This window comes from Topomyia yanbarensis, chromosome 3 (assembly GCF_030247195.1).
Source record: "Topomyia yanbarensis strain Yona2022 chromosome 3, ASM3024719v1, whole genome shotgun sequence".
Lineage (NCBI taxonomy): Eukaryota > Metazoa > Arthropoda > Insecta > Diptera > Culicidae > Topomyia > Topomyia yanbarensis.
The window spans coordinates 61930073-61946467 of record NC_080672.1 but is presented as its reverse complement, the minus strand read 5'-3'; the positions used below and the strand labels follow the sequence as shown (position 1 = coordinate 61946467).

Below are 16395 nucleotides of genomic sequence, written 5' to 3'. Positions count from 1 at the left end.
CGCACAATTTCCATGTCAAAATAATTCAAATTTACATTATAGTGGTGTCCTATAGTGCCCCCAAACGCCCGATTTTTTTTTTCTCAAAAAAAAATTGAAAAACACATTGGCACACACAGTATTTGTTAACTCAACACAACGCAACAAGAATGGTAGTCCTTTATAGTCGCGTATATAACACCTATGGGCGGCTCTGGACCAATGGTATACAGGGATTTGTAAATGGGAAACAGTAGGCACGACTGACTGGCAAACTGTATCTTATTCATGAATTGGAAACTGTTATTTCGATTTGCCCGATAAGTTTAAAAAAGCATGCTGAGATATTACTATAATGAAACGTCAGCGCCTAGAGATTCTTTAACTTACTATCCAGTTTCGTTAGAGTAAGTACGACTTGCTAGAAATTACTTGAGGTGTTCCTCAAGTAGGCCACTATAGACCATTGATATTGGTTTTACTCATCAACGATAGTGGTTCATATTGTGGGCCATAATGTACTAAAGAAACAACTTAGCAATTTAAAAAAAATCAAGATATAACGAGGCAATTCGACGCACACGCTTCTCTACTTTCCAGTTGAATAGGGTAGAATGTCACGCGCCTCCCGTGGCCCCTTCTCTGGAGCGGCCAGTGTTGGTACCACTATTTCGTTTCTTTATAACTATCACGTGCCAACTTCATTGGAAGCTCACACAATATGGACCCCACTGATAGTTCAGAACTTTCTGCTCGATCCGGACTAACTGGACACGTTATGGCACGTCTCGATGATTTTTTAAGGTTTGGTAGAGCGCGAAAATATTGGATGACAAATTAATGAAGAGTGTTGTATGCGATATGTCCACGAACAACAAATATTTCACACTATGCTGCATTAGCGAATTGAAGTCTCACAGGGAGTCGTTTAGCTTCAAAATCATGGTGGCATAGCACATAGCACGTCCCTCAAAACGACAAAAAAGCAACTCGCGGATGCGAGTCTTTTTGTGTCAATACGCTCGATCTAAGATAGCTTTGACATTAGTTTTCATCTAAATTTTGACGACAATCGAAAGCTATAAATTTTCGTTAACAAATTTAGTATTTTCAACTAAATTAGCAGCTCAAATCAATCCATACCTAGATGCACTTTCCAAGCCGAACCAAGATCAATCCGACCACGCACGGTAGCATCTCGATGGAAGAGCAAAGTTCAGAGGATGATCTACTGGAGTACTGGTTCTTTCCGTGGGCCTTACCATACTCGCAGGTGATGCTATCGTCGTATGACGAGCACCCCATGGAGTGGCATCCCATCGTGCATGGGAACATCCATCGTACGATTTCCGTTCCCGGTTTACCGGTAATCGAGGAGGGAGATGAAATGGAGCAGGAAACACCAGCTCGACTGTATGAAATTCCGCTGTTCCACCAGTTGACCGTTATCGAAGAAGTCGAACCGATGGAAGTGGACCCATCGAGCAAGATGAGCATCGAAGAGCTGGAGAATGGTGTTCCGAGTGAGTTACCGATGGAACACAAACAACCGATGGAGCAAGCTTACATCGTGGAAGAACCAGCGGAAGAGACCAGTACCAAAAATTCTATGGATTTGGTTACAACGTCAGATACTTGTGGATAAATCGGGAAAGCGGAAAACGAATATCGATTGATGGAATTATGCAAAAAATGTTATAAACGTATGGCGTGTGGCATGACTATTACAAATAATTAAATTTTAGTGTGGCGAAGCAAACGCTTGAAAAAAAAATCTCAATGAACATTCGTTTTATAGTCAGTCAACCATCCGAAAGTCACATGCAGCCGTTGCTTCTCAAAGCCGATTTAGTTAGATTCCAGTAGGTCGTGCATTCAGTGCAAAAGGGTAAATACCGAAAGATTAACTAGAACAACTTTCTCTGAAATGTTCTGACAAGTTTCGGTTGAAGTTAATCTTAGTAACGAATCAGTCTCGGCTATGACTTACATATGATTTCGTTTCGGTAATTTAAGTTTACTATTGAATGCTACATGGCACAGACACGTAAATAAATGCCATCTCTAAATCGTCTGCTTATAAATTCACTCTTACAAACTGTATTATTTTATTAAAACAAAGCATTTCCAAACTTACGACCGTCAGTTGTCGCAGTTCACCACCATGAAGGTCGCAATTTCACCAGCACATTTCTTCGAGTGCAACACACATTTACGACCGAACCAGCAAACAGAAACCCCCACCGGGGGGAACCAAACGGCGACTTTGTCTTTTGTTTTATTGTTTCCCACCCCTCGCAAAAGCACCAGCAGCGTGTCGCCGGAAGTTAATCAGACCGCTAGTTTACGATTTACCCACCCACCTATTTCTTCTTTTTCTCCTCTTCACTTCCAGATTCGACAATCCAGCGTCGGTGGCTTCGACGCCAACCCGGCAACTGTCGTACAACTATCTGGCCTCGGTCAACCTGTGGCTGCTGCTGTTTCCGTGCGATCTGTGCTGCGATTGGACCATGGGTACCGTCCCGCTGGTGGAAAGTTTTGCCGACCCGCGCAATCTAATCACCCTGGCCGCGTACGGACTGCTCGCGGTACTGGTTTGGGTGGCCTTCGCCCAGACCGATCGGCAAAAGTCGGCGGTGATTGTGATGGTGAGTAGTTTGTGATGTTGACAAAATTTTGTGATAATTTGATTTGTAGCTTAATTGATGACGAATTGGTTCAGTGTAGATTGCAATTCTGAACGAAATGAACAGATAGTTACAATAATAAATATTTAGGAGATTAAAGTATTTACACACCTACCGAATATGATAATCCCTAACGGTGCTAGACGGTTTCGTTTACAACTTGTAGAAGACGCTATATTAAAATGATTGCAAAGAATGTCGAAATTTGCTCTAAATCTTCTGATCTGGCAGGCTATTTGTACATGCGGAGCAACAGTTCAACTTCTATTTTTTTAATCTGGCGTTTAACCACTATTGCCTGTTCCGTGGCAACACGCTACCATAATTTTACAATATTTTAAATTTTCAAACCTGACACTGGCCTGGCGGATCTGTTTTATTACAATTCTGTTGAACCACTATTTGAGAAACAGTTTCAATTAAAGCTGTTGCACCTAACGCATTAAAGTTCTACGAATAAGTGTAGATGTAAGGGTCTTTCGAAAATGAGAGGATCAGATATCAATTCCGAAAGCACTCGAGTTGAGTGTATAGAAAAGACTGAAGATGGGTGCTCATGAGTCGATTTCAATTAATTGATTCTTTTTCCATGATTTTTGAATATCTCTTTCATTGAAAAAACATGAAATCGAAACAATAATCCCAACATATTGACATACTAGATTCAACCAGTTACAACATTTTAGTCGCTTTTAGTCAGTGATTACCCATTGATGTCTGTTCGCTGTATCGCCCCGTCGCACAGTGGGACCAATCTAAAAAAGGTGGGACAAAACCTATTTGAGGCCTTAGATGTCATTTTAGAGCCAGCATTTCTTCGTAGGATATGTTCACAATATTATTCTGCAACTTTTTAAGTAGAATTTTTTGTTGTTGGACTAAAGTAGAGTACCCGAGCAAAAAAAATTTTTTTAGAGAGTCGATGTCTTCGACAAAGTTGTAGAATATTATGTTTTGAATAACTTCTTCTAAGATACCACAGACACCAGACCTCAAATTTGAGGCAAAATTGTTGTTTTTTTGAAAATATTATCAAAAAATCAGTTTTTCGATATTTCCATGCTAAAAACCATAATTGATTAATTTAATATGTTCTACAAACTTGCAGGTAACACAAAAATACAACTTTTTGTTGAAGGAACTAATAACCTAAAATCAATATTTTGGCTTCTAAAACTATTTTTCATATAAATTTACTCTATTTTCTTCAAAGATTTCTGTTTTTAGGTGCACTTTTGTGCTGCCAAACTTTGGCTATTCCGATACTCTATTATTCGTAGAATAAAATTAATACTACGTAGAAACAGGATATAGTTGGACGCGTTGTTTGGGTGACCATTCATGTACGACGGTTTATGGAATAAACTGTGTTTATATTATTTTTAATTTATATACATTATTAGCTATGAACAAAATCTTATATTTTGCACGCACTTACAAGCATGTAGAGTTGATGAATTAAGATTACAATATGGAACATTGAAAAAATAATATAAATTTTGAATTTAAACTGCCAAAGAACAACGATTTCGGATTAAAAAATAAATCTGCAGTATGTATAAGGTATTTTAAATAAAAATGTTAAATTAATCAATTAAGGTTTTTAGCATGGAAATATCGATAATTTGATAATATTTTCAAAAAACAACAATTTTGCCTCAAATTTGAGGTCTGATGTCTGTGGTATCTTAAAAGAAGTTATTCAAAACATAATATTCTACAACTTTGTCGAAGACATCGTCTCTCTAAAAATTTTTTTTGAAAAATAAATTTTGCTCGGGTACTCTACTTTAGTCCAACAACAAAATATTCTACTTAAAAAGTTGCAGAATAATATTGTGAACATATCCTACGAAGAAATGCTGGCTCTAAAATGATATCTAAGGCCTCAAATAGGTTTTGTCCTACCTTTTTTGGATTGGTCCCACTGTGCGTCGTTTTCAAACTTACAGGGATATCAGTTGGCAACCGTAGAGAGCGACTAAAATGCTGTTGCTGGTTGCAACATTTATGCTGTTTTCGGTTTGAGACTCGAGTCGCCCTATATTCGCTCTAATATTTACAACATCCATACAAAAGTGACAGCTCCGAGCGAACCTAGAGCAACTCTGATTTAAAAACAAAATCAGCATAGGCTCATTATGAATGGAAGAACAAAATCATGACACTTCACAAATGCACCAGGCTGCTTAGCTGAAATCAAGGTTTGATTTCAGTAGATCTCATCAGTAAACAGAACCTCTTCAATACGGGACAACATAAGTTGGAAGTCGTTTAGTGTGTTCAGAAGTAGTGTTTCCAATTTTGGACTTAGCGTCAACCCGGTGCATTTGTCAAGTGCCGTGGTTCTGAAGAGACGAAGTCGAAAAGCAAACACCTGGACTATTTATAGTTAGGTTTTGTGCCCTTCACACATAAAGATGATTTTAAACCAATTCTCTCTTTCGATTTTATCGAATCAATAAAATCGATGTTATTAAAAGTCGAACCGAAAGGCTAGGGTAAAAAAAATCGATTTTTTTGAGGCGAAAAAATTCGATTTCGAAAAAATCGCATCGATCTCGCTCATTCCTAATGCAAAATGACTAATTCGCCGGAGTCAATTCGTTGAGCGCTATCAACACTGAATGTCTGACATGGTAGAACTCGTTAACGCGACTTCCGTAAGCCTAATCTCCATTTTCACCTTCAGCAAAAGTTTGACATCACAAATGCTCGATCTTATGCGAAAAGAATGCGAAAATCAATAGCCTTCGTATTTGGCCAGAGCACCGCTTCTTGCTTCCGCGGCTCACTGATCTCGACAAATAACCACACGATATGAAAGGAAACTGTTTTTGTTGTTGTTGCTTCGCACTGGTTCGGGCAGAAGCAGAATGCACACTGAGTATCGCTTCAAAATTATGGGAACTATTTTATAAAAAAATATAACTTCCTCAAATAGCATTATTAAAGATCACCAAAAAATGGCAAATGCGATATATTTTTATATCTTGCAATATTTACTAAAAAAATAGTTTATAGTAAAAAGTAAAAACTACAAAAGTTATATAAAGAAAACCATTTTTCAAGAATCCTCCTATTTTTAGTAAATTTCTTGTAAAATGAAAAGTACACAGAATAGAGTTCCAGATTCTTCGACAAAGTTTTTTTAAATTTTATTTTCTACCATTAAAATTCCTGATTTTTTTAAAATTTGGAAGCACACTATCCACTTTTTACAATAATATACAAGAATTGCGAATTAGAACATTTTATCACGAAAATTAGACTATACTTTTTATATTGTTCACCGTGAAAAAAAATTTAAACATACCACAAAGGATCCGGAAAAGCTAAATTGTTAATATAACTTTTTCAGTTTTTATTTGTTTTTCAATCCATCCTTCAGATGTTTTCCAGAACTTTTGAAGACGAACATTTTCTTCTAACGTATCAAAACGCTAGCTTCTCTCCTTCAAAAGATATAAATACTTATAATATCAACAATAGATTTCAACTAGTTACAACATTTTAGTCGCTTTCCGTGATAACCTATTGATGTCGGTCTGCCGTATCGTGTATTGTTTTTAAACTCACATAGACATTAATTGGCCACCATAGGAAGAGACTAAAATGCTGGTGCTGATTGCAACATGAAGTTCATTATGATTGCTTCACTAATATATGATTTAGCAGCAATTGACATCCGATGGAAAGAGCGTTTTGTTAATCGTGACAATCATTAGCGATAAAGTGCTAATTTTTGGAGAATTTTAGTGCTTAGTCTTCTATAACACATCTAATATTTTATTATATAATTTGTTTATTTGACTCGGCCCAATATATTAGCTAAACGGAGCCGTGGGTCCTTTATATATTTCCAATATGTCTTATTTAAGTAATTCCATTTTAATGTGACAATGAATATTTTAATGGCCACGGTACAAGTAAATGGTATTAAATCTTGTAACCGAACATTGATTTTCTCATCGTCCACATATAAGAGGATCTTATTTATAGCATTGTCACACACAATCACGTGATAAAAGTTGTTATGCAAAATGGCTGATTCCGGCAAGGCCAACTTGTTGAACGCTATTAGCACTGAATGTCTGACATAGTAGAACTCGATGAAGGCAACTTCCGTGAGTCTAACCTTCATTTTCACCTTCAGCTAATGTTTTGCAACACGAGTGCTCGGTCTTATGCGAAAAGAATGCGGACATTAATAGCCTCTGTATTTAGCCAGGGCCCCACTTCTTGTTTCTGCGACTCATTCATCTCGACAGATCGACACAGTCAAAATTAAAGCAGCAGTTTCTTTTGGTCTTCCGACGGTCGCACACACTGCGAAAAAAAACTGTTTTAGTCGTTCGCTTCGCACTGGTTCTGGCAGAAGCAGAAAGCACACTGAATATCGTGACCGGTATCATGAGTGGTTTGAAATGACAATCTTACTCAACATTTTTCGTTATTTTTGTTCAAACCAAACTATTTTTATGGTTACTAGCTTTCGTCTCTGGATCGGTATTTGAAAGAACTGCTTTCAACAGAGTCAGTATGAGACGACTAATTTGCTAACGTACCGCAATAATTGGCTCCACGTTGGACGCCACTAACTTACAAATATCGATGATGAGTTCATAGTATATATTACGAACCAATTCATAATAAAGGGAGGGGGGTTTTCGATCAACGAAAATATCATTTTCAAAAATAAATTTACTTTTCAGAGAGTGTTAGTATACTAGTCATTGAAAAAGAATGCTTCTTTATTACCGAATGATTTCATAATTTATTCAGCTCATGATTTGCGGCTCGATGCATGCAGGAACCAATCCCGAACGAGCTTCTGTAAGTTGTTTCAAAATCATTTTTTTTCCGTTGTGTATGTTTTCAACCATCGCAAATAAAACAATAGTCCCAGCTACTAACACGCAGCTGAACAGCAGCTACCGAATGATTTCATAATTTATTCAGTTCAAGATTTGCGGCTCGATGCATGACATTAGCAGGAACCAATCACGAACGAGCTTCTGTAAGTTGTTTCAAAATAATTTTTTCTTTCGTTGTGTATGTTTTCAACCATCGTAAATAAAACAATAGTCCCAGCTACTAACACGCAGCTGAACAGACTAAATACTGCAGTCAGTCAACAGAAGCAGCCGTATTCTAATAATCGTCTTCTCATTTGGCTTTGATCTGCAGTTTTCCGAACAGAGGGCATCCGACCAATTTGAATAGCAGTATTCGACTGATTTCACAATTCTTTCTGTTCAAGATTTGCGGCTCGATGCATGCAATTGGCGGGAATCAATCAGCTTCAGTCGGATGTTTTTGAAATTGGTTTTTTGTTGTGCATGCCACTTTCCAAATATCGTAAATAAAAAATAGTGGCCTCTACTAGCCTCTACACCTGCCGGGCACGGTTCACAAATATTTCCTTCTCGGGATTGTACGGTCTTTTGAGGAGATGCTTAGTTCGTTTTAGAAAGATTTTCAAAATAAAGTTTTTTCGTTATAAATGCATGTCATACATAGTGAATATTCAATTTGTATTTGCTAAACATATTTTCTACGGCTCTTCACTTTGATGAATTTTAACGCACACTACTTTCTGACGTCCAAACGTTTCTACCATTAGTTACTTTGCACTGAAAAAGACCAGAACCAACACTCGAACCGTTTGGATATTACAGAAAATAGTGTTAGCTAAAATTTATCTGACTGAACAACCAAATAAACTCTCATGAAACAACGACAGTCGTAACAACACCCAACATATTTTCTACAAAGAAGCGAAGAAATTGATTATTTCCACGCAATACAATAAAAACTGTAAACGTTCCAAAGGTTACGCGACTTTGCATTCGAATTTTTGAAAAAGGGAAGACAGATTGTAGCTTCCTCTATCGCTTCTTCTGTAACGGATATTTAGACCACTTCTTGTACGTATCGTTGTACGTCATTTGCTGACTGAAAAATATTTCGGGTTTTTTAACTATTTATACCTGTTGATAGGTAGCAGTCTGAAGTAAGAAATCTCTGAAACAACCAACCTCGTATTTACTGCAACAGTTTCTCGCAAGTGAAACTTTTCCCGGTAGCCACACCGTCGATCTCAACCTCGCGAACCGACACGTATACATGATCTCATATGTTGCGTGCAATATCACTAACTATAATTCATCAATTTATTCGCATGAACCTCTCTAATCTGGGTCACGACCGGATATTGTTTTGACAGATCCTGTGACATTTTTTTTAGTTTTTAGCTTTTGCACAATCTTGCTTCTGTTTACGCAGGTGCCGTCGGTTGTATGTCCGACATACAAAGTCGGTCAGTTTAGGTACTTGGTAGCGTCTATTTTAAAGCTTATTTTTTCGCGCTCGTATAAGTCGGCATCTTACTCAATCGTTCATGGAGAAGGAAATATATAATAGTCGTTTGAATACTTATAATAATACCAAAGTTTTTACAAGATCTATTTCGACAAATAAGACGTGGCTTTTCGTTGAATTGTCTTGTGCTTAGAATGTCGGCGGTGGTCAGCTATCTTCGTTCGTGTCCCTGATCACTTATTTTAATGAAGTGTTTCATCAGCAGTGCTATTTTTGAAAATGAACCACCTCGGTAATGCAACTAATTTTAATCGATCTTATTTTAATGGAAATAATTAACCAGTTTTCATTTCGTTATATTCTGAATTGCACATATTTTGTCGTAGGTAATTTTAAATGTTCTTTGATTTGATGGCATAGTAAGAGAACACGTATCAGCCGATTGATGCTAATCAAGCTGATATTTCGTCAGACTGAGCTAATAACTAATTTCTTAGTTTGTTTCGTGTTTATTTGACCAACTAGGAAACTAATCCACTGGGTATTTATTGCGCGTGGGGAATACACATGGTCTTGTCTGAGTGGATGATGACTTTTGAATTATGTATAAGAGTTGAGATTTAACAATTCGCAAGTAGAATCCAAAACCACTTATCAATTTTCGGCAGTCATATCAGCATGAATAACAAACGTTTTATTGTCATACTCATTGCTTTACTTTTAGTCCATTAAATCATCAATAAATTATATTAATTGTTCTTATTATATCGAGTGCTTGCATATGTTTTGGAGTAGTACATGCACTAATTACTGTCACGTAAACAATATTTCTTCATGAGTATAAAAATATTGTAGCTTGTTTATTGACGCAAAAGGTGACAAGTTAGTTTCTTTTCGTTCTTGTTGTTTACAATCTTGTTCAAGTAATTCGTCTAAAAAATCGCGCTCATCATCGTCATCGGTTGTATATTCGGCATACAAAGTTAGTCGTTTTAGGTAATGCGGTAAGGCTTATTTTATTCCGTTTAAAATGTGCCTTAGATGGCACACTAACGCGCGCGAATGATTATAACATAAGTATTAACCGTTCCGCGGAGAACGAAGCCAATACATAATTGTCATTAAATATAATTCCAAAATTTATACACGTTAAATAATGCGTGTATTATGAAACATTCAACTACATAGGTATATCGACAAATGTCTCGAGATACAAAAAGTAATCGCTTTTCATTAAATTGCATTGTTTTTGGAATGCCATGTTTCGCCGGAATAAAGAAGCAAGGAATAATAAAATCGTTCAACTACCGTTGGATTCAATTGAACACTAGCAACACTCCCGATTGTGTGCTGTCGGCAGCTGAAGTTACTTTTTTTTACAAACCGACCATTTCAAAATTAATTCAATAAATGATAAATCTATCATAAATTCTCGGTAGTCGGTTGCCCAGAGCAATATTCACATGATAATACTTTTTAGAGTTGCATAGATCGCATCACTCATCACGGTGAAGGCAGATTTGTGTCACTTTTAACACCATCCTTCCCGTGACTAACACGAAGATGCAGAGGTTTACACGGTCTCCATAACAACTTTTGTTACACTAACATACCTTTCCTTCGTCGATGACTGTAAGGACGTTCCCCGAGCCGCTACTGGCATTTTAAAGTGTAAAACATTCGAAACGTTCACATTGAGGATGGATAGCTGCTCCCTGGCCTCATTCGTTGATTCTCTGTGCAATTTCACTTGTTCTGATCAATTACGGAGAATCACGAATTGTACGCTCATTATGCTCATAGTCATGCTCACTTGTATTGTTCTTGGAATATCGTGTTATGTCATAAAGTGCAAAAAAATAAAATCATCATTCACATGCCGTTTGCTTCAATCAATCATAAGCAACATTACCAACAGCCGAATGTCAGCCAAAACATCTATCATAACTTTTCGACAGCAGGCTGCCCAGAGCAGTACACTTATGATAACTTTTCTGAGAGTTGCATATCTCGTATAACTTATCAAGATAAATCTTAATTTGGGTAACTTTGTACCTCATCCCACTAACAAAAACTGCTTCCCGTGGCGAACGTGGAGGTGCATAAGGCTTCCATACAAAACGTTTGCTACACTAACATTCCTTTCCTACCCCGATGACTGTAAGGACGTGATCGGCGCCGTTATTGATATTTCAAAGTATAGAACCCTCGAAACGCGCACATTGAGAATGGGTAGCTAATCATGTTCCATTCGTTGATTCCTTGTGCAGATTCGCTTATTCTGGTTAATCGCGGAGTAACAACTACGGATTGTACGATCATCATGCTCATTAGCTATAGCCCATTGTAATACAATATAGCAAACGTGACGCTTAACTTTAATTATTAAATTGTCGTCGGTGACCGCGGCAATTAATCATGTATACGACGCGATGAGGCAACAATGAGTAATCATCAAGAGTGACTAAAATGTTGCAACTAGTTGCATCTTTAAGTTTATCAAGTTTTCATGTTTTTTTTTACGCTGATTATTGTACTGATTCACACCATATCGAACTGCACAGTATGAAAGTGTGAGGAATCAAAAGACTGTCAAAAATGCAACTCCTCTGACCTGACAGATTTTTGACAAGGAAAAGTGTCAAAAACTGACACGGTTTTTATAATATATGTGATGTCCTGCCACTAAGTTAATGTCGAATTCTGATGAGACGAAATCGAAACGCAAATTTTATAACTAATTTAGTAACAGGTTTCATGACACTAACGCCTAAGTTTTTACCTGAATTTTTCTCCGCTGAGGAAAAATGTAGCATAGTGCGTTTTTATTAATGTTTCTATCCGTATTGATGTTTGATTTTCTTGCTTTGAAAATCCTTTGTCATCTCTAGTCATCAGAATCTATTTAAAAAGGCGTTAAAGGTTATGTGGACTGGGATGAGACGTTAGAATTTCTAAAGTTCACGGTCTTACCCTATCGAATCGAAACGAGGCTTTCTGAATATCCGACATTTCGGCCTTTGGTGATGACCTTTTTCAAGGAAAATGAATGATTTGTTTTAACGAAAACGTTACCTTTATTTCCCTCCCTTGTTTTGATTGTAATGGCCGACAGTTGACTTAAAAATTTCCATTATGCTTTACATTTTTAAAGCAATATCCTGGCTATAATCCTTATTTATAACACGGTTTGACCATTTCTAGCAACGTGGAACTTTCGTGAGTCGTGATCTAGACTATTTCTTATAAGAGAAAAACGAAAATAAAGTCAAAGAAAAAGAACAAAATAGCATGTAAACATTGTCCTGAATTCGATGAAACGGAATGAATCGAAGTATAACTAAGCAAGAACCAGTACCACTTGTACTGTTTCTTTTCTTTCCGCCGCTCAATCCAGACTGACGTCCGTAGTATTTCCAATTAGAACCGTCATCGTAGAAACGACACAAAAACCCGACGAGCGATAACAAAGAAAGATTGATTTCCTTCGTCTTCGGAATGCGTGTTTTTGTCAACTATCCGTGAATCCCCTCCTGAGATAAGAAAAATGAGTGCTCAGAAACTACCAATCTGTCCTTCTCTCATTTCCGGCTGACAATCTTGTGCCCGATTGGAATGACTTGTATGAGCGATCGAACCGTGATTGTTTCGGGCTACGCGTAGAAAGGTGGAGAGAAAATTCCCTATTTTATTGTACGTCGTCGTCTTTAGACGGAAATAGGACACTGATTGCTTGAGTGAATTGCTGAATGGTTGTTTCTTCTGGTTGAATGGAATAATTGTTTTGTATTTTCGAGTGAGTCTCTTACGATTTGTGTTGATTATTTAAGGGTGCTGAGCTCATTTATATCTATCCTTTTGAACTACTATATACAATATGCACCTAAGGAAAGTGTTCCTTACAAGCCACACTGTAGGATTGATATCGATTGCGACAGAATTTTTTGATTGTTGTTGAGTAATAATCGATACGCGGTCACACCTTTCCCAATATGTTTAAAGTAAGAAAATCTCCCTACCTGTACGAACCGAATTGTACAGACATAGAAAGCTGGCTTCAATGGCACAGTTTCATCCTTCGAAACGAGCAAGCCCTTATCCTTTCGGAAAAATCCTTTTTCATGCGTTCCGCCCTTTCTATAGTGCAGACTACACTGTGTAGTTAGCAAACGATCCCCCGAATGTTCCCGTTATGTCATGAATTCGTAATGCAGCGCTGAAAGGAAGCTTGTTAGGAAGTAAGTCGAAAGCAAAAAAGAAAATCTTTTCAAGTTGCTCTCCCAATTATTTGACCAACTTTGTTCCGCTCACTCCTCCACTCCACTTGTTACTGTTCCGCTACACACCTCACCTGCCAGCGCATAATCACATAATAGGGTGACCATATCAAGCGAGTAAAAAACCAGGACAGTTCAAAGGGAACTACCTACATTCATCACCTCTTAATCGATTGTGCCTGCTTCCCCCTCCCTGTTCTGGCAGGCAGAGCTACTGCAGTAATACATTTCTGGGGTCGGGCAGGCATAGCTCAGCCAAAAAATCTCATGAGAATTCGATCACCGAGCTCTTTTCTTCAGATTTGTACACACACAGTTTTTGCTTCATATCCATCAGTGAAGGCCACATGATGTTGTTGGGGAAATCGGCAATTATGAATTTAGCGGATGAAACGAAATCATCTGTGCATGTCAGGCGAGGAGTTACCAGCACTAAACACACGTCATTGAAGTAAGCTAGAAACGTAAACGGTCCCAAGTAACTCCCTACGCTATTCCTGATTTAAAAATAAGTACCTGGCAATCTCCAATGACAATTATTATATCTCGATTTGAAATTAAGGATCGAAACATCTGCAAAAACTACCGTTGATTACACATTTCTCCATTTTATCATTTATTATAAGAAAAAACAGCAGATCGGCTGGTGTAAATAATATCAGTTTGTGCGCGACCTTCCATACTCCCTGTTATGTATGATGCTAAATTCAGCAGGTTAGTCGCCGTTCAGCGTCCAGGCGTGAAGCCATGTTAATCGTAGTTTAGGTACTGTTTCCATTGACCCTGAATTGGTTCCTCAATCACCAGTTAGAGAGAGAGCACTTGGGAACGATTTGTTCACCCTCGCTTAACTTTTAAACCATGTTCACCAGTGCGTTTTAAAAGCCGCGGGTCTTTTAATTTTTTACAATAAGTAAAAATAAAAAAATAAAATGCTAAGAATGTTGGTCTTTCAGATCTTGTTGACGCAGTTTGCTGCTGCGTGTTGAGATCCTTTTCCTTGGCGGTGAAGCCGCTTGGGAGTCATTCAGTCTGCCTTCTCTCGCGTTATCGTTCCCGTCCATGTCATCATCGGTACTGCTTTCTTGCTGTTCACGATCATAGTTTCTTATTTGTTTCTTGTTCTTGCGGCTCGCTGTTGTAAATCCGTCTTCATCGGTATTTTCTTCTTTATTGGCGATGTTAGTTGTTGGTTTGGGAGCGGTTGTCGTGGTCGTTGTACCTGCATTATTGGTTAATTGGATCGTTGTTTTTGGTTTATCTGAATGTGTCGGTGACTGCTTGTTAGAGTTGGCTGTAGTAGATGAGTTTTGACTAGTTGCTTCGGCGCATGTTTCTCCGTAGTGGGCTGTATGGTTACAGAATTAGCATATTGGGGTCTGCCTTGGATATGTGATTAGCGTTGTTTGCTTATAGGTTACGCCGTCCCTCGGTGATTTGCATTCGATAGTCATGTAAGAAGGTATTGGTTTAGTCACTCGCATCCTCACAATACGAACGGCGTTTGGAATGCCGGTGAAAAAAATTCTCCCAGGTGCATAGATTCTACTTCTCCATATTGCGACATGATTTGTTAGATGTCATCTTTCTTAGTGCGCGGGGACAAATGATGGATACGCACGTCCACCATGCCGTTTTCCATATGCACGGGGATCTTTATTCTGGTGTTATTAAATTTGACCTCGTGTTGCATGTTGTTCTTTGCAATTAAGATTTCGGCCTGTGCTAAGCTTCTAAACGTGATCGAAACACAGTTTTAAACGTGATGTAGCTGAATGTACGTAACTTCAGCGAGATTTAGCTCCATTTTCACTTTTACTAATTGCTCCACTTCCTGAACTGTGGGTCTAACACGAGTTTTATTAAAGTTGATCGAAATCGTGTTATCCCGTAGCACGGGCACTTTTGTTTCATTTGGCAAACTCATTTTACTCCGCAACAATACAATATTGTTTGTGCACTGATACGATATGGACTGATTGTGCGATAGGCACCAATCGGCTTGTAGGTACACACCAAAAAAATCTGAATTTTATCGTTGACGTAATTGCAAACATGACACAATTCAACAAAGCGTAATTTACGAAATGACGGAACATTACCGTGTGCCGTTTAATTTTACATGAAACATATACTTTACATGCACTATGACATAAAATTACACTTCCTACCATTCAGAACAAACGCTGTATGAGGAGTAAAATTACATGATTTACGAAATTAAACGTCATGTAAAATTAAAATCAAACGTAAAACTAAGTCATTTTTGATGCTCGTATATGTCAGGGTCAGGAGACGTAAATTTACACTATATTTTCTAGGTGTGTAGATTTGACTGTTTCACTTGTGCGGGATGTGAAGACAAACTGTTTCATCGCCATTGATAGCGACCAGTTTGGTCCACAACTGGAATCATTTCGATTTGTTCGACTGTCAAGTTTCCTTGTAAACGGACTACAGGTCATTAATATGCTATGTACATACGAACGGCTTGATCTTTTCCTTTTCAATTTCCACGTAAGAGAAGAAAGTTGTGAGATTAAAAAAGACTGCGATCTGAGCCTGAGGAAATAAAGCGAAGACTCAATAAAGAAAAATATTTTAGGCTTACATGGCAACAACCAGGACAAATCAAGCATTTTCCTCGACTTCCCAGGACACCAGGACAGTCATTGAAAAACCAGGACATGTCCTGGGAAACCAGGACGTATGGTCACCCTATCACATAACCTTATCAGTTTTTCCCTGCTCGTTTCTCGTACGGAAATCTCGAGGGCAAATGGCACATACACCCACACACACCCACTCACACACACACACGGCAAAGGCAAAGGACGATGAAAAAGCTTATCGATCAACCAGTCAGCTGTAGCAGCTTTTGTCCCGTATAGACCCACAGTAATGCTCTCAAATCGGGTGCCTACTTCCAGGCGCATTATCGATTCAATTTTTATTTATGATGTTCCGTCTCGTCAGATCCCTATATGGAAGATATTTTTGCTGTTTTTAATCTTCTTGCAAGGGGAAAAAGGTACCGTTCGTAGTACAACAATGCACAAGTTAGTAGTTTAACGTCAAAAGGCTTTCATGGCAACTCTATTAGAACTGGGAATGTGAGTACTCGT

General features: G+C 38.0%; 1 protein-coding gene across 1 annotated transcript in view; it reads left to right on the top strand.

Annotated features, from left to right (window-relative positions):
* Nucleotides 1-16395, top strand: part of LOC131689747 (protein O-mannosyl-transferase Tmtc3-like) — a 731596-nt gene that overhangs the window by 639235 nt on the left and 75966 nt on the right. The window contains exon 8 of the mRNA XM_058975042.1: nt 2375-2630. Coding sequence (XP_058831025.1) covers nt 2375-2630 — 256 coding nt within the window. The remainder of the gene's footprint in view (nt 1-2374; nt 2631-16395) is intronic.